The 25,465-nt window shown below is 42.6% G+C and overlaps 1 protein-coding gene across 1 annotated transcript in view; it reads right to left on the bottom strand.

Moving 5' to 3' along the window:
• The window catches only part of CKMT2 (creatine kinase, mitochondrial 2), a 40,799-nt gene that overhangs the window by 8,971 nt on the left and 6,363 nt on the right, over nucleotides 1-25,465 (bottom strand). The window contains exons 2-7 of the mRNA XM_077347493.1: nucleotides 11,663-11,831; nucleotides 9,957-10,155; nucleotides 7,488-7,583; nucleotides 6,728-6,949; nucleotides 5,675-5,760; nucleotides 1,355-1,478 (exon numbers count right to left, since the gene is read on the bottom strand). Of these exons, the coding sequence (XP_077203608.1) occupies nucleotides 1,355-1,478; nucleotides 5,675-5,760; nucleotides 6,728-6,949; nucleotides 7,488-7,583; nucleotides 9,957-10,155; nucleotides 11,663-11,831 (896 nt within the window). The remainder of the gene's footprint in view (nucleotides 1-1,354; nucleotides 1,479-5,674; nucleotides 5,761-6,727; nucleotides 6,950-7,487; nucleotides 7,584-9,956; nucleotides 10,156-11,662; nucleotides 11,832-25,465) is intronic.

Here is a 25,465-nt window from a genome sequence, read left to right as displayed (position 1 = left end):
CCCTAAAGCTGCCCTTCCCAGTTCCAGTTATAACGAACTGCAGCTAGACATTTATTCAGCCAATGTCCTGTACTATTAAGCAGAAATCTGCTTAACAATTGCAGCTAAGAGCCCACAGTAATATACACATCACATAACAGGCCCACAGTAATATACACATCAGTATGCACATAATTTGACATTACTGCTGGGAAGGACAAGAATTCTCAGATAACTCTGGTCTCCATCTCTCTCACTCCATGAATAAATAAAAATAAATGAGAGTTAATGCTTTCCTGACTAACATTAGCACACTTTTCCACAGCATAATGGCAGGCCTCTGCTCCTTTAGCATTGGCCGAAATCTACATTGGGAACATACAATGATACTATCACTTGTACACTTCTGCTGTATTGTCTTCAGCTCATACAGGGAGCTTCAAATTGCCAGACTACCCAGTAGCTGCAAAGACCATACATTTAAAACTATCTGAAGGTCTGATTTAGCTTGGGACCACTGTAGAGGCAGGAGAACGACTTCTCCCTAGAACTATTTGCCTATTTGCTTCAGGAAAACAGCCCAGCAGGGAAGGTTGGAGGCTCTCCTCCCCCTGCACTGCAGTCTCAAGCCAAAGCAGGCCCCAACCCTGTTTTAAATGGAGGCTCCTGCAGCTGCTGTGGGCTTGTGGGGAAAGCAAGTTGGAACCAAGTCCAAACCCATTAAAATGTTTAGTGCAGTTAGGGCTGCTGGAAAGAATTCAAAGAATGAAGTAGCAAAATCCTGAGGTGGACACTGCCTACCAGGCTTCACTTGAAAGAATGCTGTCTTTGAACATTCATTGACATTTAAAAAGAAATTCTCCCTTTATTCTTTTTAAACCAAACCTAGCATATCGTAAATAATAATTCTATGCCAGTCGCCTCACTGCTATGCCAAGTTTCTATTTGCAAGGGTAAATCTAAACATGGCACCTCCCACCTGCATTCTAATTGGTATGATGCATTCATCCATTCCCTCCTGCCATTGCAGGATTTCTACCGATTGATTGATTGATTGGATTTTTGCAGGCTCATGGTGGTTCACAACATAATATATAAAATACAATAATTAAAACGAGGCAAAAAAATTGAGCTTAAAATCAGTTAAAGTGATTAACACAGAAAATTAAAATGTTGGCAACCCACTTTCAAAGCAGCTGATGATGTGTTCCCCAAAGTCAGATTACAATCTGGGGCCTTCTTACGATGAGACTAAATTTTACTTTTAGCAAAAAGGATCTAACAATTCAGTGGAAAAATAAACGAATAACAGTAGTGCAAGCTCATTGGGGTTGCAACATCTAAAACTCAGATATGATACAAAGTCAGTGACCACCTCCTTTAATCCGCGGCAAAATCTTTCAAAGACCCGTTTCATGTTTCCTCCCTTTTCCATGGAAATCACCCTGGTGTGGTCCTCTTCATTAATCCAGATGAGAAATGTTTTGTCATTGTTGTGCCTGGTTGGGAAAAGGAGGGGGAAAAGGTTTTTGTTTTGTTTTCTTCCACATGAGGTTTTACAGACAGTTCTACAGGTGCCTGATGGTCTCATTTCACCTTGACTCTTTCCTATCAATCACTACAGTGAATGGGAACAAGAATTGTGTGATGTCAATACTAAGGTAGGGTTAAGAATAGGAGGGAGCAAGAATTTCTTCCACTTCATTCCGCTACCCAGTAACAATAGCAACGTAATTCTTTTGGTTTCTAGGGTTACATAGATAATATTGCTCCGTTCCGATCAGAACGGTGATGAAGAGCTGCTACAGTACTTGCAAGGACGGTTTGTTCTGGGAAATGAATGCACCATGAGGCATGTGCTGCTATGGGAACTGAGAAGTGGGGAAATAGTGCACTCCCTTTTTAATCATCAGGTGGCAGAAGCTGGCCCATAATTTTAGAACATTTTGAAATATTAACCTTTTATCTAAATCTTCCTAGCATATATTGGAAATATAGTCTTAGATCTTCTATCTAGTTTTTTTATATAGTATTAACGCAATAATGAATTGAAGGTTTGGTAAATATACAAAATAAACAAATGCATCACCCCAGCAGTGCACAACACAGCCACAGCAACATGTTTTTTGTAAAACAAGCGTATTTTTCTATATTTCAGAGTAAATGAAAAGGCTGCATAATTTATAATTGTATAATTTATAATAGTCTCTGTTATGCCCAATAACCTAGTGGGATATTGCAAGTGATGATGAAGACTGTTTGTTGCATAATAATGCAGTGAAACATTTTGGAAGAGTGGTCCCCAGTGTGGCAGTGCAGTTCCTTTAAAATTTAAATGCCTTTTGCAAGCCATGGCAGTGACATGAGTGAACTCTGAAGGCATTTAAAGGGTTTTAAATGCCTTCTACAAACTGAGAGTTCACTCAGAAGATATTCAAAGGCACTTAAAGATGTTTAAATGCACTTCATTTGTGGCTATCTGACAGGTCCGACAAATTCAGAATATTTTTGGCATTTTTTGGGCTCGGCCATTTCAGAAAGCTAAAAAATAGCCACACAAAAAAACAGAAAAGGAAGGGAGGGAGGGAGGAAGGATTCTGAATTTTTTTCAGATTAGCTCAATACACATTTACTCCCATCCAAATATTCTGTGCCTGCCCCATGGCAGCCATTTTGTTATTGACCCTATCTCCCATGATAGCCATTTTTATAGTGGTGCCCACAACCTTTTCTCAAAATTCCAAAGCGCCACTGACTCAACAAGATCAGGGAGCCTCTGCGTGTAGAAAAATAGAAGAGGTATTTATACTCTGTTTTTCTCTACGCTAAGGATAATCAAAGTGGTTTACAGTCTCCTTATCTTCCCCTCGCTACAACAGGCACCTTGTGAGGTAGGTGGGGCTGTGAGAGTTCTGAGACAACTGTCACTGGCCCAAGGTCACCCAGCAGGCTTCATGTGGAGGAGTGGGGAATCAAACCCAGTTTTCCAGATTAGAGTCCACTGTTATTAATGACTGCACTATGCTGGCTCTCAGGACATCTTAGAGCATCAGTGATTATTCCATACTAAGTAAGACTCATATGAACTGGCATGCAGTAGCTGTCCTTGCAGGTGGATTGATAACTAGTTGACAGATCATACCCAAAGGATGTTAATGGTTCAGCATCCTCTTGAAGAAGAGTGAAAAGTGGAGTGCCCCAGGGATCTGCCTTGGGGCCTGTGTTGTTCAACATATATAAATGACTTATAAATGATTTGGATGAGATATTAGAAGGAGTGCTTATTAAATAGTGGGAGGGGTAGCAAACACAACAGAAGACAGAAACAGGATGATCTTGATAGGCTTGAGAACTGGGCTAAACTGAATAAAATGAAATTCAATAGGGACAAATGTAAAGTTCTGCATTTAAGTAGGAAAACCCATATACACCAATACAGGATGGAGGAGATTTGTCTTGGCAGTAGTATGTGTGAAAAGGATCTAGGAGTTTTAGTAGACTGTACACTGAACATGAGAGTCTCTTGTGGCGCAGAGTGGTAAGGCAGCAGACATGCAGTCTGAAGCTCTGCCCATGAGGCTGGGAGTTCAATCCCAGCAGCCGGCTCAAGGTTGACTCAGCCTTCCATCCTTCCGAGGTTGGTCAAATGAGTACCCAGCTTGCTGCTGAGGGGTAAACGGTAATGACTGGGGAAGGCACTGGCAAACCACCCCGTATTGAGTCTGCCAAGAAAACGCTAGAGGCCGTCACCCCAAGGGTCAGACATGACTCGGTGCTTGCACAGGGGATACCTTAACCTTTACACTGAACATGAATCAACAGTCTGACTCGGTGGCTAAAAAGGCAAATAGGATTTGGGCTTTATCAAATGGAGGATCATGTCCAGATCATGGGAGGTGATGGTACTGCTTTATTCTGCTCTGGTTCGGCCTCACTTGGAGTACTGTGTTTAGTTCTGGGCACCACAGTTGAAGATGATGTGGACAAACTGGAGCATGTCTAGAGGAGAGCAACAAGGATGGTGAGAGGTTTAGAGACCGAGACATATGAGGAAAGGTTGGGGGAGCTTGGTCTGTTTAGCCTGGAGAGGAGATGACTGAGAGCAGATCTGAACACATCTTCAAGTTTTCAAAGGGGTGCCATATAGAAGATGGAGAAGAGTTGTTCTCTCTTGCCCCAGAGGGATGGACCAGAACCAATGGGATGAAATTAATTCAAAAAAATTCCCATCTAAACATCCGGAAGAAGTTCTGGACAGACCAATTTCTCAGTGGAAGAGACTTCCTTGGGAGATGGTGGGTTCCCCATCTTTGGAAATTTTTAAACAGAGCTATATGATGGAGAGACTGATTCTGTGAAGGTTCAACGGGGTGGCAAGCTACAGTGGGTGAGCAATAGAGTTGTGAGTGTCCTGCATTGTGCAGGGGGTTGGGCTAGATTTCCCAGGAGGTCCCTTCCAACTCTTATTCTATGATTCTAACATTTCTCCTAGAAATTTAGTTGTACAATAATATCTTTCCTTTGCCCACAAAGTATTTTCAGGCTGCGTAACCTGAAAGCTTTCACATGCAAAAATACCTACAAGCATGAGGCAAAGTATATGCCAACATGGTCCTATTTGTACTGCAGTCAACACAGGATCAGCACAGTCTACCTATTTCCAGGTGCAAAATACACTGGATGGTGGAAGATCAGTTCAAAGAGGAAGGAGTACTTGACTCTAAAAGAACAACCATTCAAGTACTACCCCCAAAAAATTAAAGGCAAAACCACAAGTTTATTATCAATTTAAAAGTAGGAAACCCTTAATCTAGATCAATTATATGTGAGTGCCCACATCATCACTTCTTAGTTATGTTAGATGTCCATATAAAGTGCACTAGTTATGTTAGTTATGTTAGATGTCCATATAAAGTGCACTAATAAAAACAAGCATTTAACGAGCAATATCTTATAACTTGGCCATGGTTATGAATTTCCTCTTTGAATCTTTTATTTAAATTTTAAAATAGATAAAACCCCTAAAGAATGCCATTTTGAAAAATCCTAAATGTATATGCTCATTAGAGCCTCTTGTGGCGCAGAGTGGTAAGGCAGCAGACATGCAGTCTGAAGCTCTGCCCATGGGGCTGGGCGTTCAATCCCAGCATCCGGCTCAAGGTTGACTCAGCCTTCCATCCTTCCGAGGTCAGTAAAATGAGTACCCAGCTTGCTGGGGAGTAAATGGTAATGACTGGGAAGGCACTGGCAAACCACCCTGTATTGAGTCTGCCATGAAAACACTAGAGGGCGTCACCCCAAGGGTCAGACATCAGTGCTTGCACTGGGGATACCTTTACCTTTACCTTTATATGCTCATTATCTTTTTCATTGCTAATGATAGTTGAACTTCTTAGTGTTGTTTTATTTCCTATGATGATGAAGCTTTTCTTTAAAACTTGTTGTTAGATTCAAACCATTGGCTGTGTTGGTCTGAAGCAGCAGGACTATGACTCCCATGGCACTTTTAAGACCAACCCAGTTTTATTCGAGGTATAAGCTTTCATATGCGCATACACTTCCTCAGGTACGCATTGTGGTTGTTGTTGTTAGAAGGTTGTACCCGCAATCATGCAGTCAGATTTAGGAATAGCAGCCAATGTATTAGGGCAAGAAAGCGGGAAATTTATGAAACAGCTCTGTTCAAATTCCATACCAGATTCCTCTGGCATCCGGCCAATCCCGGGCCATCCCAGCACATGTAAGCAAAGGGGATACTGGTTTATCAAACAGGAAATGGTCCTTCAGACCAGCATATGTAAGGCAGAGGAAAACAAAGAAACCAGTGAATTTTGTATTACACATTCATCATATTATGGTTTAGCATTGTTCTCAGACAATACAAATAAGTGAGTAAGGATCAAACTGGATTCTTAACTATGATAGGAAAGGTAGCGCTTTCCCAGACGGCTTAGTGGGGATTTCATGTCATAAAATGAAATAGTTTTAAAAGCAAGTTGTAATTATATTGTGAAACAGGGGAGATACTTTACAGAAAATAAAATAAAAGTGCATAAGTTTTTATAACAGTCATTGTACAAGCCGTTTTTAGAGAGAGTCTAAATACCATGAGTCTGAAAATAAGATTTTTCAAACATACTGCTTTGGGAGCGTATAAACAGAAATGTAAAAACAGAAATGTAAAAATAGTTTGTGAATTGGTGTATTATGCATTAAATCTGTTCTTCATTCTTTGGCTTTGCTCAGTAAATATAGTAGCTTTCTCACTGAATTTATTTTCATGTTTATTACCCCAATGAAAATAAGATTTCATTACAGGAGCGTATATTCCCAATTTCTACCTACATATTGTGGATACTTACATATCCTTCTCCATGTCTAACTCTCCCAGGATTTTTGAGATTCTGGATGACCATATTTTTAATTTCTTTGTTTGCTTGCAAAATGGCACTAGTGAATCCTCAATATGCCATTCTTCCATTGTAAAATATTCCCAGACGTTGTGCCTGAATAGTTTTCAAGTTTTCACTATACATCCATAGAACACCCAAAATCTCAGCAAGGGAGATCATCCAATAAAATTTTTACTTTCCATTTTGACTGTCATTTTTGAGTACTGATTTCTTTATATAGAGATTGGGGTCATTGTCATGTCTTCGGACATGGAAAATCTCATTCTCAAATACAATATTAAAAATATGAAACCACAGATTTTTACTTAAAATCTCATGTTGGGAATTGTACTTACATCAATCAGCTGTTGTTGCTCTTTCTCAGACATAGTAGTCAGGCTGTAATACTTTCCAGCAAGATCTCCTTTCAGTCCAGCCAAAGCAGTGACTGCAACATTTTCTACTTCTCTCCTTTCTGCCCGAGAACAAGCAGGAGGCAAGCTCAGTCCCCGAATACTGCGACCAGTCCGTACACGGGATGATAAGACATAGCGTTCATCAAACTGCCCTTGTGTGATCTGCCAAAAATATTTAGAAAATGAGTTTGCATCATGCATAAAAGAAGAAGAAGACTGTAAAAGCTGTATGCACAAGAGTGTCCTCTTTGGATACAAATGAACCTGGATATTCAAGTTTTCCATTCTAGGGAAATGAACAGAGAAAAAGTTCTGTGAACATGAAAATGATTTTAAATTATGAATAGGTAAAAATTTCGCAAGCATCAGCTGAGAATTGCATGTACATTTTATCTCAAATGGGTACACTTATTTTATCAATATTGTGAAAGGATATTATCATTATATTGCATCCTACTTGGAGGAAAGTAACCTTTTGTCTGGTAGGTGAGGTTGGGAATTAGAAAAACACATTTGGCAGAGAAGCAAATGAAAGAAGTTCGGAATTTGTTGCTTTCCTAATTTAAAAAAATGGACAAATATATTTCATATATCTAACTGGAGGACATTATCAAGACTTTGATAATTCCTCGTAACTACTATTCTTACCCAAGAACTCACTTCAAATGCAAGCCTATATTTTAAATGAACTGGATCCTACCTTGGAGGCATCCAGGTCAGTGTGATGCTTCATGGCTTCTGGATCATAGCCATTGTGTCTCACTTTGATCACTGGATCAAAAATCTCAGAAAATACCTGTAGATTCAAGGGAGGATTAGTGGCTATTTTGCTTTAGATTAGCATCTCCTAAATAGCATCATCAAGATAAATTTTTATATCCTAGGTTTTGTAAGCATTCCTCTAACCATATCTTACAATTGTGTGAAATGATAAACAGAATCACAGGGAAAGTTGTGTCTATAAAGAAATTACATTGGATGAAGATGTAAGAAGGATGGTGCTCTCCCAGTGGCACTGGCTTCAGACTGGAGACTAAATCAAGTTCAAGGTTTTGATTCTTAATTTGATTCCTAACTGGCCTGGGAACCCTGTATATTCAGGACTGCCACTTTCACAATACCCCCCATATATCACTATGAAAAAAATTAATAAAGAAGTGTTATGCTAGAATGGGGCTAAGCTCTTTCAGTCCTCTGCAAAATTATAGTCCCCATCACTAAGTTTTTCTTTTAATTATACTAATTAGCTAGTTGGAGTTGAATGTTGTTGAGCACCGACACAAATTCCCTCCTCTTCTTTCTCCAGAACCTTGTTGATTAGCTCTGTTTTTAAATTGCCCTGTTTTTCTCAACCTGAAAATGTCTTAATAGTCTCAGATTCTTCTCCAGCATGAGCCATATTTAAAAGTATCATTCTGGTAAAATAAAATAAAGGTATTTGTGTTTATTAAATTTTATAAATGTACTGAATAATACTATTCTACATGCTACATAAAACATGGTGCATTTTGTGTTCATAAAATAGATTTCAGTATGTAAGGTGCAATCCTAAGAAACTTTCCTGAAAGTAAGCCCCATTGAATAACACTGGACTTCTTTCTTTAGTAGACTTGCTTAGGATTGCTCCTGTATGTAAGAATTGCATATATTTTGATTTTTGCTCTCCTACCCCCCAAAAAACTTTACATCTCTGTAGCTGAGCAGAAATTTGAATGTGGCAATCCTAGTCAAGAGGTTATTCACTGAAGCCCAGCAGCTTTTATGGATCTGTCCACAATTTCAGCCAAATTGTTTTATTTTTAAGATGTCTATTTCATCTAGTACTTCTGCTTTGATGTCAAATTGGCTTCTGAGTATGCAAATGTATGCATTGAAATATCCTTTGCACAGATAGCAAATTATTCGATTTATGGCATATATCTTTAGCAATTACAGCATTAATAGAATTTTGCCATTCTGATGCCTCCTCACTTGGTTAAGGTATGGGGAAAGGAGCAGGCTTTGCCATGGCCACAGAGGGAGGAAGGAAGCCAGTCACCCTGGAGCAGACCTATGGGTAGGCAGAGGAAGGGAATTTTAGACCCCATCCTTGTGAAGTCACAGAATCTACCATTTTCTCCAGGAAAGCTGTTCGTTGTAGTCTGCAAATCTTTAGCTCCTACCAGGAAGGTGGAACACCTGGTTTGGAGCTGAGTGGCCTCATGGTTGCATACTCAGTGGAGTCCTGACTTTAAACCTCCCACTAATCACCACACTGCAGTTGTTTATGCCATGTGGTTTGCCTGCAGGCACTGCATCTGTTTTGACCAATGTGAACTGCATAAAACAGGCTTTTTTAATTAATTAATTTAATTTTTTATTTTTAATCTATAGCAATTATTTCTTCCCATATCTGAAAGAGCTATGCTCTGTTCAACTTTACTATAGATAGCTGGTGGGAGCAGAGAAATATTGTTGTATTGTTGCATAATTTGGGCAAGAAATCTACAGATGCTGCATTTTCTCATTCATTTGGGATGCTTTTTATTTTTGAAAGCTGCCTGACTCTGAGGTGTTGTCTTTTGTTATGAAGTCAATAAATAAAATAAAAGTCTGTTGTGTTTTCAGTTAGGATCCAGGAAACCAGAGCATAAATATTTTAAAACATTTTATTAAGAAGAACTTTTATTCCTTTGTTATGCCTATACTAAACTAAATTTATTGTTACACTCTTCTATTATCTACAAAATATCACATCTGAGTTTGGGTTTATATTTATTGTTCAGGAGAAAATATGTATGAATTTATACAATGCTCTCTGCCCATAGGTATGTATATTTTATGATGGAATATCTCATTCAACAGTGTCTCAGCCTGAACATATCAGCAGGAGAGAAAGAAGCTACAGGAGACAAATATTGTCTCCTATGCTTGTGCTTTATTATCCTAGATATCACTACATCAAAAGCACCTTTAATGGTATTTTCTCTTCAGTGAACCCACATGAAATCCCACAGAAAAGAAAAGCCAACATTATCCACACGGCTTGGATAATGTGTATACTCCAGTGTCTTGTTTTCCCTTCATAACAACACTTTGTGTGATTAATATGCATTCATCTAACAACATATTTGCGTAGCAAATGGACTAGCATAATAAATGATCACAGTATGTGATAAAAACGGTTCACCTCATAAGATTCTTCGTCTCCAGCAACCATGCCCACTGTTTTAATGAAAGGATGGCCAGGATTGTCAACCCCTGTCTGGATGCATTGATCCAATGTATAGCCGCCAGGAGTCACTCTGTCCCTCAGTCTGGCATAGATTGCTGGTGTGAGGCACTCAGCCATACAGTTATTGTGTTTGCGAAGATCAGGAAAGTCTGCACTGATAAAAAGAAATTAAAAACATCCATATTGATCAGCAACTCTTGGTTCTGTTTTTCTGGTCATGAGCGTATAAGAAGGGAAAGGGGGACAGAATCAGCATTTTACTTGTCTATATTCTTTCTATGTCAAAAACAACAACAAAGAGTGAAGGTGAATATTTTTCAGTGGATCGGGGGATTTGAGGAAAACAGCAGGAAATGGGAAAGTTTGATTGGTTGTTGGCTCATGTATGCAGCTGGAATTTGTAGTGGAAGCAAGCGTACAGATCTTCCCAGGGGTATGCTGTCTGCCAGCTGAAATAGCTGAGATGGTTTCTGTAGAGGAGGGAGGCAGATGGGAAGGAAACTAATGACCTTCAGTATTATGGGGGGGGGGGGGTTTGGTGTCTGTTTCTGATAAATTCAAAGTCCGAACATACCAAGTTGAATCCTTAATTGATGTAAATCACTGTGGTTCAAGCAGAATTTTCAACATAGACCTTTTATTTATGTTGCAGTATTGATGAATTCTGTATAACCGTACTATTGTTCGCAGAAGAGAGGAATTTAATATATTTACTCAGGAAGCAGTTTGTTGTGGATTTTTTTTAAATGGTGTGCACATATTATAAGGACTATAGTTCCAATGGCCATTTTCTAAATGTCAGATCGTGCACAACAAACCTCATCCATGTATTATAGCTATTTCAAATAAGCATGAGAAATTTATTTATCAAAATTGTTATATCATACCTTTCCTGCTGTCAACAGTAGCTCAAGGAAGCTTACTAAACTTTGGCATGAGGGAGAAGAGTCTTCAGCCTCCCACACACAAACTTTGTCCAAACTGAAAGTAACACAATTTACCTCATGGTGGGGGCTAACTGTGTAGCCAGTCAGTGAGTATACCTGCAGTTCCCCAATGAGTTGAAAAAACAGCATGGAGAGAAGGCTGAAGCCCCTTCGCCTCCTGCAACACAGTTCTGATTTGAATTGTTGACCCACATGCTCTTTGGGAATCAGTTCCCAGCGGTGCAATGTGTAGGTGATGATATGACCTTCAGGTCAAGGTATTTATACCTGCATATTTTAAAAAATAATTTCGTCCAGTTTTGTCCAAACCTTGATTTTGGACTGATTTTCCAACCCTCAGGTTTCTTGCCTGAAGAAGAGTTGGTTCTTATATGCCACTTTTCTCTACCTGAAAGAGTCTCAAAGCGGCTTACAATCTCCTTCCCTTTCCTCTCCCCACAACAGTGAGGTGCTGTGAGGTGGATGAGGCTGAGAGAGCCCTGATATCACTGCTTGGTCAGAACAGTTTTATCAGTGCCATGGAGAACCCAAGGTCACCTAGCTGGCTGCCTGTGGGGGAGCGTGGAATCAAACCCGGCTCGCCAGATTAAAAGTCGGAATGCCTAACCAGTATACCAAGCTGCCCAGAACCTTTGTCAAAAAGACCAAACCATCAGTCTTTGAGTCCTTTAACTAATATACACATTTCTTTGAAGGTTAAATAAAAGTATTTACCTTGGAGGAAACATTTTTTTTCTCTCAAGAAATCTAGCCTCCACATTCTGCTGATTTAACAAGAATCCTGTGGTCAAGGCACCTGTGCTTACTGTTGCAAAGAGAACCGCTGTTTTCCGACCAGCTAGGAGACGTGAGAAAGTACTGGCCATTTTCCACCACAATATTTCTGAAAGATGCAAAAAGTCCCAAACATATAATGAGATATGACTTAGCACAATAGTAACACATAAAAACAACTGGCAATAGAACCACCTGGCTAATTAAATTGTCGTTTTTTTAAAGGATTGTTTTTCAACATCTCTCAAAAATTTTAAATTTACACAGCAATACAAAATTAACAAAAATGTGCATATGCTAAATAGAACAACCTTAGTTACATTACCTGTCCTTCCTGAGTCAAATGTTTGAATTTAGGTGAACTGCTGACCTCTCACAATGTTGGTTGTACAGAATTCTTACAATGTACCTGCTTATCCTCTAGAGCCTCTTGTGGCGCAGAGTGGTAAGGCAGCCGCCTGAAAGCTTTGTTCATGAGGTTGGGAGTTCGATCCCAGCAGCCGGCTCAAGGTTGACTCAGCCTTCCATCCTTCCGAGGTCGGTAAAATGAGTACCCAGCTTGCTGCTGGGGGATAAACGGTAATGACTGGGGAAGGCACTGGCAAACCACCCCGTATTGAGTCTGCCATGAAAACGCTGGAGGGCGTCACCCCAAGGGTCAGACATGACTCGGTGCTTGCGCAGGGGATACCTTTACCTTTACCTTTTTACCTGCTTATCGTTTTTAGTATTAGCTGCTATTTCACTTTGAAGTGTGTATGTGTGTATTCATAGAATCATAGAGTTGGAAGGGGCCATACAGCCCATCTAGTCCAACCCCCTGCTCAACGCAGGATCAGCCCTAAGCATCCTAAAGCATCCAAGAAAAGTGTGTATCCAACCTTTGCTTGAAGACTGCCAGTGAGGGGGAGCTCACCACCTCCTTAGGCAGCCTATTCCACTGCTGAACTACTCTGACATTGTATTACATTGCATAGTAGGGGGACACATTATGGACCATACAAAGGATACTGACACAATCAAGTCTGGCTTTAAATTTGGCTTACAACTTCATTGTTATGCAAATGAACAATGGCGAACCGTTGCAGTCCCCTTGCAGCCAGTCAGCAACAAGGAGGCCATCCATACCAGCAGGTTACCTCGCGGGGACTGAGCGATGCACAGGTCAAGCTCCCCCTAACCACCAGGCCTGCTGTGCAAATGGGAGGAGGCATGAGAAAGGAGCCCTGTGGGTGTCAGCCTCTAGTAGGGATTCCCCCAGCCATTCACAATGCGAGGCAGCCTCCTCCCCAGCTGGGGAGGTGCTGCAGCTCAGCATGTACCCGGCCTCTTACGGACTCCCCCAATCTTGGTGGAATCTGGCATGCCGTGTGGACTGCAGCCCAAAAGGATCCACCTCCACTAAGATAACTGTAAGCTGTGGCAAATAACTATACAACAGAAGAAAAACATGGCCAAATGAATATGCAAATTGAAAGAAACAGTGAAAATGAACTTGGGGAGAGGGGTGGGAAGCTGCAATCCAGCTGAGGAGAAGAGGACACACTCCCAGGAGTCCCTCCTTATATGGGCTTACTGGAATGGCCTCCCCCACCCATTATTGTGAAATAGACGCACAATTTCTGCCTTGTGATTAGTACTGCTGTTCCACCATTTTATTAAAATTGTATGTTTGATATGGCTCAGTGGCATTCTGCTCAGGGACAGATCATTAAGGCATTCTGATGTCCCAGTTGATTCCTCCTGCTCACTGACATCCTGCCAGTTACTACAGCTGCTGCAGTTGTCTTTTTTATACATTTGAAAATGTCATCCTACCTACCTACTTGTCTCATCTGGGCCTGAAGAATTAGTGTCTTCTCAGTGACCGTTTATGCACTGAGAACTTCACTGCCCCACCTCTTGTGCAGGAGCACAAATAGGAGGTGGATGAGACACACTGGGCCAAATGCTCCCCCATGTGGGTGCAGGAAGTGATGGGGCAACCTGCCATGACTAAAACTCCAGCCTGCAGCCTGGCATGAAACCTCCAGTGCATAAACAGTTAGTGTGTTGCTTCTGAAGGGATCATGGGGATCTGAGAGGGAGAGCGTGGAATTCCTGGGTAGAATGAGTTGAAACTGGGCTTCAGAGTAATGAAGTTGGAGGTGTACAAGTGGCTGTCTGGGAACTGGATGTTGCCAAACAAATTTGCTGCTTAATGGTATCAACGTGGCGTAAAAGTGCCAAGCAGCTAACATTCAAAAAAAGTTTTTGGAGATGTATCTCCACTGATGTTAGTTGAGAGTGGGAGGAGGCATAAAGGTTATCAGGACAGAATTATTACCAGTGGAAACAGAAACATCCTGAAATGTAAGTATTGCGGTGATGCAATATTCAGTAATGTGTAAATACTCCACATGTATCTAATGTTGGAACAGTGTGGACTTACTTGCACAGAATGACCTTAGGATGGAAATGGCTGAAGCTTTAGTACATGATATCTAGAAAATCCCCCTTCAAGGATCGCTGCCTTGTTGTGGCAAGGGGGCTTGCGTAGTTCAGTGAAGCTATGAGCTATGCCGTGCAGGGCCACCCAAGACGGACAGGTCATAGCTGAGAGCTCTGACAAAAGGTGATCCACTGGAGAAGGCAATGGCAAACCACTCCAGTATCTTTGCCATGAAAACTCTATGGACAGTTCCAATAGGCATAACGATATGACGCTGGAAGATGAGCCCCTCAGGTCGGAAGGTGTCCAATATGCTACTGGGGATGAGCAGACGGCTAGTACGAGTAGCGCCAGAATGAATGAAGCGGCTGGGCCAAAGCCGAAAGGACGCTCAGTTGTGGAAGTAACTGGTGGCGAAAAGACAGTCCGATGCTGTAAAGATTTTTATTCCATAGGAACCTGGAACGTCAGATCCATGAATCAAGGCAAGCTGGACGTGGTTAAACAAGAAATGAGAAGACTGAACATTGACATTTTAGGAATCAGTGAACTAAAATGGACAGGAATGGGTGAATTTAATTCAGATGACCATCAGGTATACTACTGTGGACAAGAATCTCGCAGAAGAAATGGAGTAGCATTCATAATCAATAAGAGAGTAGGAAAAGCAGTCTTGGGATACAATCCCCAAAATGACAGAATGATCTCAGTTCGAATCCAAGGCAAACCATTCAACATCACAGTGATCCAGGTCTACGCCCCAACCACTGCTGCTGAAGAGGATGAAGTTGATCAGTTCTATGAAGCCCTACAACACCTTCTAGAAGCAACGCCAAAAAATGATGTGCTTATCATCATGGGGGATTGGAATGCTAAAGTAGGAAGCCAAAAGATAACTGGGATAACAGGCAAGTTTGGCCTTGGAGTACAAAATGAAGCAGGGCACAGGCTGGTAGAATTTTGTCAAGAGAATACAATGGTCATAGCAAACACTCTTTTCCAGCAACCCAAGAGACGACTCTACACATGGACATCACCAGACGGTCAACACAGAAATCAGATTGACTATGTGCTCTGCAGCCAAAGATGGAAAAGTTCTATCCAGTCAATAAAAACAAGACCAGGAGCTGATTGTGGTTCAGATCATGAGCTTCTTGTTGCAAAATTTAGGCTTAAATTGAAGAAAGTAGGGAAAAGCACTAGGCCACTCAGGTATGAACTAAATCATATCCCCGACGAATACACAGTGGAGGTGACAAATAGATTTAAGGAATTAGATCTGATAGACAGAGTGCCTGAAGAACTATGGATGGAGGTTCGCAACATTGTACAAGAGGTAGCAACTAAAACCATCCCAAAGAAAAAGAAATGCAAGAAATCAAAATGGCTGTCTGAGGAAGCTTTACAAATAGCTAAGGAGAGAAGGGAAGTGAAAGGCAAGGGAGAAAGAGAAAGATACACCCAATTGAATGCAGAATTCCAGAGAAAAGCTAGAAGAGATAAGAATGCCTTCTTAAATGAACAGTGCAAACAAATAGAAGAAAACAATAGAATGGGGAGGACCAGAGATCTTTTCAAGAAAATTGGAGATATGAAGAGAACGTTTCATGCAAAGATGGGTATGATAAGGGACCAAAATGGTAGGGACCTCACAGAAGCAGAAGAGATCAAACAAAGGTGGCAAAATTATACAGAAGAACTATACAAGAGCGAGCTTAACATCCCTGATGACCACAATGGGGTAGTTACTGACCTGGAGCCAGACATCCTGGAATGTGAAGTCAAATGGGCCTTAGGAAGTCTGAGCAACAATAAAGCTAGTGGTAGTGACAGCATTCCAGTTGAACTATTCAAAATCTTAAAGGACGATGCAGTAAAAGTGCTACACTCAATATGCCAGCAAATTTGGAAAACTCAACAATGGCCACAGGATTGGAAAAGGTCAGTTTACATTCCAATCCCAAAGAAGGGCAATGCCAAAGAATGTTCAAACTACCGCACCATCGCACTAATTTCTCATGCTAGCAAAGTTATGCTCAAAATCCTACAAGCTAGGCTCCAGCAATATGTGGACCGAGAACTTCCAGAAGTACAGGCAGGATTTCGAAGAGGCAGAGGAACTAGAGATCAAATTGCCAACATACGCTGGATCATGGAGAAAGCTAGGGAGTACCAGAAGAACGTCTACTTCTGCTTCATTGACTATGCTAAAGCCTTTGATTGTGTGGAGCACAACAAATTGTGGCAAGTTCTTAAAGAGATGGGAATACCAGAGCATCTTATTTGTCTCTTGAGAAATTTATATGCAGGTCAAGAAGCAACAGTGAGAACTGAACATGGAATCACTGACTGGTTCAAAATTGAGAAAGGAGTTCGGCAAGGCTGTATACTGTCGCCTTGCCTATTTAACTTGTATGCAGAGCACATCATGAGAAATGCGGGATTAGAGGAGTCACAAATTGGGATCAAGATTGCAGGGAGAAATATCAACAACCTCAGATATGCAGATGATACCACTCTAATGGCAGAAAGTGAAGAGGAACTAAAGAGCCTGTTGATGCGGGTGAAGGAGGAGAGTGCCAAAGTTGGCTTGAAACTCAACATCAAGAAAACAAAGATCATGGCATCCGGCCCTCTCAATTCCTGGCAAATAGAAGGGGAAGAAATGGAGATAGTGACAGATTTTATTTTCCTGGGCTCCAAGATCACTGCAGATGGGGACTGCAGCAAAGAAATTAAAAGACGCTTGCTCCTGGGGAGGAAAGCTATGGCAAATCTAGACAGCATCCTAAAAAGCAGAGACATCACCCTGCCAACAAAAGTGCGTTTAGTCAAGGCTATGGTCTTCCCAGTTGCAATGTATGGCTGCGAAAGTTGGACCATAAGGAAGGCCGAGCGTCAAAGAATTGAGGCTTTTGAACTCTGGTGCTGGAGAAGACTCTTGCGAGTCCCTTGGACTGCAAGGCGAACAAACCAGTCAGTCCTAGAGGAGATCAGCCCTGACTGCTCTTTAGAAGGCCAGATCCTGAAGATGAAACTCAAATATTTTGGCCACCTCATGAGAAGGAAGGACTCCCTGGAGAAGAGCCTAATGCTGGGAGAGATCGAGGGCAAAAGAAGAAGGGGACGACAGAGAATGAGGTGGATGGATGGAGTCACTGAAGCAGTAGGTGCAAACTTAAATGGACTCCGGGGAATGGTAGAGGACAGGAAGGCCTGGAGGATCATTGTCCATGGGGTCGCGATGGGTCGGACACGACTTCGCACATAACAACAACAACAATCTAGAAAATGCTCATGTTCCTGATGCTGATCCTGGATGTCAAGGAAATTTTTTTGCAACTTAAGCTGCTTCACCTTTTTTGGAACCTAAGCACTGCAGATGGGTCTGCCTTAAAATAAGTTTTAGAAGATATGGTTGATCTAAAACATGGCCATATATTTAGAGATTCCTGAAGAAATGCATAATGCTAGTTTTGCAACCATGGCTGTGAAGCTCCTGTTTGGGATGGGGGAATCCCCTGTCCCCCAGGCCTCTTGCCTACTGCCATTCAGAGCTGAGAAAAATATACAATGCCGTCTGGAGTGTCACATCACTGGTAGGATTTTGTTATGAGCTTCCTTCCGCAATCAGTTGTGCCCTTCTTGTTGTGGCAAACTGACAACTCTTTTCATGAGCAAACGTTGCTCATAACATCAAATCCATCATGTATACTTCTCAAGAGGAGCTTGTCATAGCCTACAGAAAAAGACTTGAGCACAATGGGCGGGTTCGTTGGTTCACCCAATTTGCCATTCAATTTTCCTTCAGGGTTCTTAAAAGCATGATCCTTCTGCCTGATCATCTCTCAATTACTTTCCATTTGAAGGTTAGAGGGGTTAGCCTTGCATGTTTAAAACATTGACGGTGACAATAATAGTGCAGTTCTTGAATGACAATACTTTTAGCCTCAGGGTGAATACTCTCATCACCCTTCTTCCCATTTCTTTCCTGAGGTAACTGTCATGTTGTACTTGAACTGTTTAATTAGATAGGAAAGCACTGTTATTTGTTCACGTATTTGTCTTATGTTTCTTGTGTCCAAGGTCTGAGCTCTCTATTCTGCTACCTTTATAGCTATGACATATATAGCCCAGTCATTATGATTTTGACAGTCTGACTCAGGGATTCCCAACCAGGGGTCCATGTATCCACAGGAGCTCCTGTATCCACAGGAGCTCGGGGGGGCGGTCCAGAGCCTTTACTGTCCTTCTTTATGGACTTTATGGACTTGGCCACAAGCTAGGGAACCAGCCACTTCCATCGGGGACCAAGCCCTATGAAGATAGGTTTAGGGACTTGGGAATGTTCAGCCTGGAGAAAAGGAGGTTGAGAGGGGACATGATACCCCTCTTTAAGTATTTCAAAGGTTGTCATTTGGAGGAGGGCAGGATGCTGTTCCCATTGGCTGCAGAGGAAAGGACACGCAGTAATGGGTTTAAACTACAAGTACAACGATATAGGCTAGATATCAGGAAAAAATTTTCACAATCAGAGTAGTTCAGCAGTGGAATAGGCTGCCTAAGGAGGTGGTGAGCTCCCCCTCACTGGCAGTCTTTAAGCAAAGGTTGGATACACACTTTTCTTGGATGCTTTGGGCTGATCCTGTGCTGAACTGGGGGTTGGACTAGATGGCCTGTATGGCCCCTTCCAACTCTATGATTCTATGATTCATTGCTCCCCCTCTCCCCTGTCCCGAGCATGAGTTCTCTCATGGTTTTTGTGCCCAGGAGGGGGTGGAGCCTGCATGCCTACTTCTGCCTTTAACCACTTCCCATTTATCTCTCCCCTCTCAGTCCTCCTCAAGCCTGCCTGTTAACACAGGTGGTGATGTCACTTTTGGTAACATGGCACTTCCAGTGACGTGTTATTTCCGGGTGAAGCATGGGAGGGAGGCATGGCCAGCTGATATCACTTCCGAGGCTCCTCAAAGCCTGAAAAATTATTTCAGTGGCTCCTCTGTGGTCAAAAGGTTGAAAAAGGCTGGCCCAGCTTCACATGCTATCCATTATCCTCTAGATATGCGGTTGCAAAGGACAAAAACATATTTTCCAGCTCCATTATGTATGAAAGGATATTTTCAAAACTTTGGATTTCTAATTGCACATGGAAGTTTGATTGTGTACTGCCCTAATATTGTCCACACATATTACGATTGCTGCTCAAAAGCAGGATCGCCTTTAATGTATGGTTGGATGACCAAAATTATAACAGCCAAATCAAGCTATAGTTATACTGTTTTGTTCAGTGACTGGCTTGATTCTTGTCTTAGCTCTGCTTGTTTGACACCAGGCTTCCATCAGTCTTTAGAGCAAAGGGCATTTGAAACAATATAAATTACTTCTGCTTTCCAAGCAGCGTTCACATTACAGAAATCTAATTACAAGAAGAAGCCAAAATCTGTTGTCTCAGAAACAAACATTTCAGGTCACTAATTTCTGTAGTGTGGAGGGAAAATCTTTAGGAGCACCCAAAGCACCAGATTATTTATGAAAGCATTTTTATCTGGCCTTTATAAAGGCTGTTATATCCTTGTGGTTCAAGGCAATTTATATATAGAAATGGAACTACTGGGAAATTATTCTGGTCTACAATTATACCTTAAAGCAGTGGTTCCCAACTTTTTTTATCACTGGGGATCATTCAACGCTTGACAATTTTATTGAGGCCCAGGGGAGGGTAGTCTTTTGCCGAGGGACGTCGCCACCGCCTGAGCCCCTGCTCCACTTGCTTTCCCGATGGCGCCCCTGACTTCCCACAACCCGCTGGGGGGGCGCTGCCATCAGCAGCTGTGCAGTGGCATGCCGACGGGGAGCCCAGCCATGGCGGCCACTGGAAAGCAACAAAGGTGAGCGGGCAGCAGAGTGGCAGGGCAGCCCCCGAGGCAGCAGCAGGGGAGGAGGACGAGGAGGAGCCATGGGCCAGTACCGACTGATCCACGGACTGCTACCAGTCTCTGGACGGGGGGTTGGGGACTGCTGCCTTAAGGGAAGGCAGCCAAGAAGGGGTTGGGACCGTCTTCTATTAGGGGGGCAAATAGCAGTGGCCTTTTGCAGGACCTTTCCTAGACCTTAGTGCATCTGGTGGACCAGGTCAAAGGGCTCAGGGTGCCATCTCCTGCTTCCCCCACAACAGGAGAATGAAGGTTTGTCTCAGACGTTGCAAAGGCATAGGACCAAGCTAAAGCAGCATTGCAGCGTTGTCTTACCAGACATCAGCTCAAGTTCCCCCAGCAGCAGGGAAAGGATTTCACACAAGTGCAGCCAAGTGGTGATGGTCAGCACCATTGCAAACAAGCAGTAGGGAATGATAATAAATCAGAGAGCACTGGGACAATGGGTGAGTCTTCATTCTCTGAGGATCTCGGTGGGGAGAAGGGTGACTATTGGTCTGCAGCCTCTGGTATGTTGGGCCTACAAAAATGATCACTTAAGAAAAGGACACAGGGGGGGGATATCCGTCAGCCTCTGGCAGAATCCAGCCTGGCCTGGAGGAAATTCACCTACCATCCCACAGTGGCATTCAGCAATTCCCTGGGTATGCAAGGAAGGGCCTCAAGAGAAAAACACTGGCACATCCCTTCCTACCCACCCACTCACAATCTGCCTGAATTCATAAAATTAGCATTTCTGTCAGATTACTATCTAGCCTCTACTTAAACACTTTCAAAGGAGAAGAACCCAAATCCTTCTCCATGATACATAGGAAAAGAGGATTAATGTGTTCCTGCAGCTCCAGCTTCCGAAGCTTTAATGGCAAAATGTGACAAACAATCCATCTTCCAGCTCCTGCCAGTCCATTCTCTGAACTTTTGCCTCCAAGCTTCAAGTTCCAAGAATAACTTTTTATTTGCTAAGGACATTACCAGCAAGGACTTCATGCCCACATTTCAAGCAATGGCCAGGGAGCTTGGGATAATATGATGGGCCTCATACTTGGGCATCGTCCTGGGTACTGTCCAAGGGACCTTCCACCTTCTAGAGCAGCGGTCCCCAACCTTTCTGAGGTCAGGGACAGCCTCCGCACATGCGCAGCAGCTGCACACAAACGGGCATGCGCGGTTGCTGCGCATGCACGTTTTTACCACCAGGAGCCGCAAACGCACATGCGCAGCAACTGCGTGCATGCGTGTTTGAGTCGCCAGCATGCCGGCGGCCACGCCTGCCTCTTCCCTTCCTTCTCGCTGTGTGTGTGTGGGGGGGAGGCAGGTGCGGCAGCCGGCGGCCTGGTACCGTGGCCTTCGCGGCCCAGTACCAGGTTGTGGACCAGGGGTTGATGACCCCCGTTCTAGAGGACAAACTCAAAGTCCTCCAATCTTTGATGAATAAGGTAAAAGTGTGAAATAAGTGCACACTTGAGGAATTATATTCTTTGCTGCGTCATCTTAATTTCCCATATTCTGCTGGGTGCCAGGCACCCTGTCACCTACCCTCTCCTTGTCTGGTTGGGAAAGCAACTCCCTATCACATGTCTGTCCTTGGTAAAGAAGAAGAAGAGTTGGTTCTTATGTGCTGCTTTTCTCTACCCGAAGGAGTCTCAAAGCAGTTTACAGTCACCTTCCCTTTCCTCTCCCCTCAACAGACACCTTGTGAGGTGGGTGAAGTGGAGAGAGCCCTGATATTACTGCTCTGACAGAACAACTTTATCAGTGCTGTGGCAAGCCCAAGGTCACCCAGCTGGTTGCATGTGCGGGAGCGCAGAATCAAACCCGGTTCGCTGGATTAGAAGTCCACACTCCTAACAACTACACCAAGCTGGCTGTCACATATCGGCCATATGGTGTCACATATCAGTTAGCTTAATGGAGTGGTTAAAAGAGGCAGTTTCTAATCTGGCAAGCCAGGTTTGATCCTTCCCCCTCCACATTCAGCCAGCTGGGTGACCTTGGGATAGTCACAGTCCTGTTAGTACTGTTCTCACATAGCAGTTTCTCTCAGAGTTGTCTCAGCCCCACCTATCTCACAGTTGGCTCAAGGAAATTTCCAGAGTAAGGTAAAAACACCATGTCGTGCCCCACTCCATCCCACCCTACCCATCTTACCTTCTGTCTTCAGTGGATCACAGGGCCCCATAGCCTATCGGAGGGGTACTTGGAGGAAGGACCCAATGATGTTCTGCCACCTGGCCTTAACCCAATGCATGGTGGAATAGCTCCATTCTACAGTCCCTCCTGTAAAGCAAAAGCTCCTGCAGGGCCCTCAGCTCTTCCAGGAGCTCATTCTACCCGAAAGGCCCAGGAATGAAAAGGTACTGGACCTGCTTGAGGCTGGGCATACATTCCAAGGGCAAATTGGGACTGCATGCCCATCATCCTGGGCTGGGCCTCATTAAAGGGCTTTGAGGGTGTGGGTTAAAGAGGTATAGCCTGCTCAGGGGCTGCTGGTTGCACCCGACCCCAGATGACAAGGGGATCACAAAGTGGCCTGCTCCCCCTATCACTGCCCTCATGGCCTTTTCTCCTTCAGCAGCTGGACTGAAAGATGGGGGTTTACACAATGTAGCAGATGGAACAGTTCCATGCATTTTGGTATCAATTCCCTATTCCAAGCCAAACCATTTGTAGCTGCAATGTAATAAAGTTGTGGCCTGTTATATGGTGTTGTCTCAGTCTTGAGTGGGTACTCAGCCTCCCCCCCCCCTTTCAATGCTAGGGCTGCAATTGTTCCACTAGTCTGGAGTGTTTCCACACACTAACCTTTGGGTGCTATTGAAATGGTTTCTTTTATGAAATTTGTTGCAAGTAGAAACCAAACAGGATTCACACTGCTCTTAATATAGCAGTATATGCCTCAAGAAAAATCTAGCAATATCCATCCTGAAAATCCATATCCTAGTACAATTTAGTGGTAAGAAAGTCTCTTTCAGGTTCTTCCTGCAACTGTACTTGGACTTGCATGACATGGCTGTGAGCACTTCTGTGACTTAGCAATTAATTATAATTACTTCCTCTATATCCTCCATTGCTAAGGCATATATGAATGGGCCCTTAATAAATTCCTTTTCTGAAGGAAGCATAGGTTAATTACAGTTTCTGATTTGCATTCAAAGTGATTTTCACTATTTTTTTATTCTCATAATTTTCTAACTGCAATAATAGTTAAAAGAAGAAAGAGAAAAGCAGTAGTTAACACTTCCACTCCCACCCTTGAAAACAAGACTTTATTAAGAATCTATTCAGAAACAGTGAGATGAATAATTTTGAAAATTTACTTTATTTGTTGCCCACCTTTCCGTCTGAGATTCAAGGCGGATGGTACAAGATGACGCAATCAAATGATATAAGACAAACAACACAATAGGATTACAAAAATGAACAGCAGTGCAAAAATGTGATGAACAGTAGGATTCCAAAGGTAGAAAACAATGCAATAAGAGTAAGGTAATGCATGCAAATAAATTATAGCATAGATAAAAATCCTGTTCCCCTTATAAGATTGCCTTCCATTCCATTATACTATGATCTTATTCCCTCATGGGAACATCATTATACCTTTTATAGACCTTATACCTTTTATAGACATGCCCCCCTGAACAATTATCTTTTACCCAGTTTGCAAAATGACAGAAGTTGGGGGAGTGGGGAGCTTCCTGACCTCCTTGGCAGCTGTTCCATTAATTGGGAGCCACAACAGAGCAAGCTCATATGTGGGCAGCTGTCAGTTGTACTGTTTGCTGTTCTCTTTTATAAAGCAGCGGGTTAAGAAATTTGAACAGAACTTGGTAAATGAAAAGTACCAATGGATTGCTGCAGAGTTAGTGCAATAAGAGTAGGTTCATCTACCCCCCCCCCCAAGAAAAACCCCAAGCTGCAGCATTTTGTATCAGCTGCAGTTTCCAATTACAGCAAGAAATTGTGTTACTTTGAAAGAGGAGAGAACTCTAAAGGGACTGAGTCCACTGAACGCCTTAATAGCATTTTATCATAAGTATGACCAGTGTTGGTATTATATTTTGAACCTAAAAACTGCCACATATCAGGTCTGAAAAGAGGCAAATAAAAACAAGGCAGACTGTAATAAAAGGGAATCCAGTGATGCATGAGCAGAAAGGAAAATTAGCGCGCATCTGGAGCAATGGAATGTACCACAGATTGTTTATTCGAACTGAACACCAAGAGGGGATAAGAGCGTATTACAGAATCTCCAGCCAGATAAACAAGGGATTTTATGCCCATGTATACAGAGGTTTTATTCCCACCTAATATTTCCAAGAAAAGAATAACAACCAATGCAAACAAAATGAAATATTTACTTACACACAGCTAGCGATAGATCAAAATTGCAAACCCTTTAAAATCATAAATACAACGAAGTCAGTATTTCTAAAAAAACCCACCCTCTCCCTCCCAATGAAAACATGCACACATGCAAATCTGAGAAGGTGGGGAAGATGAAGGGCAGAGGTTCTGAAGAGTGATACTACCTGATCCCAGGTGTGTAAGAAGTTTTGAATCATAGTGAGTCTGTGCAGAAGTCCAACAAGGAGGGAAAAGAGCCTGCAAAGCAGTTTGCAGGGGCGTTCAGGTAGCTGATGGAGCCTGGCACACCTTCTTTTATGGGCAAAAATTCCATAGTTAGGGATGGAACCTGACTTTCCTAGATTCAGGATTGGTCTAAGAAATAAAGTTTGAATTTGACAAAGGCAGTTTGAAGGTAACTGCTGCCTAAATCTGGTGAGGTCAGGAAATGACACCTGACATTCCAAGATGAGGCAATTGATGGGTATTTTTAGAATATTGGCATAGAATCAGGAGTTTAAAAGGAAGTTAAATTATCCTCTTTGCTCATCCTAGGTGGATTGAACATTGCTCTCTTTTTGTTCAATAGATGGATTGGAGTTAATACCATCCACATCAACTGGAAATAGCCCATATTGCAGTGATGAAGCATCCCTTAAAAGCAGGGGGTACAGTTGCATCATGCATGCCTTGGAACTGGGGAGAATGGAAATACTTTACATCCTGCCTCTGTGACGGAAGGTGCTCTTGGCATGGCAGGCCAGAGGAGCTCTCAGAGATCAGGCAGGGGCCTTACAAGGTAGTTCACATGATTTTAGAAGTCAAGAGTTCCTATGCATAGCTCCAAAATAATGTATGGGGGAAGAAAAGGCCCCATCTAACACATGTGGATAAAGCAAGTAGGACTTGGCAAGGCAACTGCATTTTGATGAGCTTTAAAACAAAACCGGTAGAAAGTAATATCAGAAATAGTCCTGCAGCTGTAATTTTTAATTGCACCAGAAAACATCAAGTGCAAAGGAATCTCTGAAGTCC

This window comes from Paroedura picta, chromosome 7 (assembly GCF_049243985.1).
Source record: "Paroedura picta isolate Pp20150507F chromosome 7, Ppicta_v3.0, whole genome shotgun sequence".
NCBI classification, from domain to species: Eukaryota; Metazoa; Chordata; class Lepidosauria; order Squamata; family Gekkonidae; genus Paroedura; species Paroedura picta.
The sequence above is the reverse complement of the archived record's forward strand: the minus strand, read 5'-3'. Positions and strand labels throughout refer to the sequence as shown.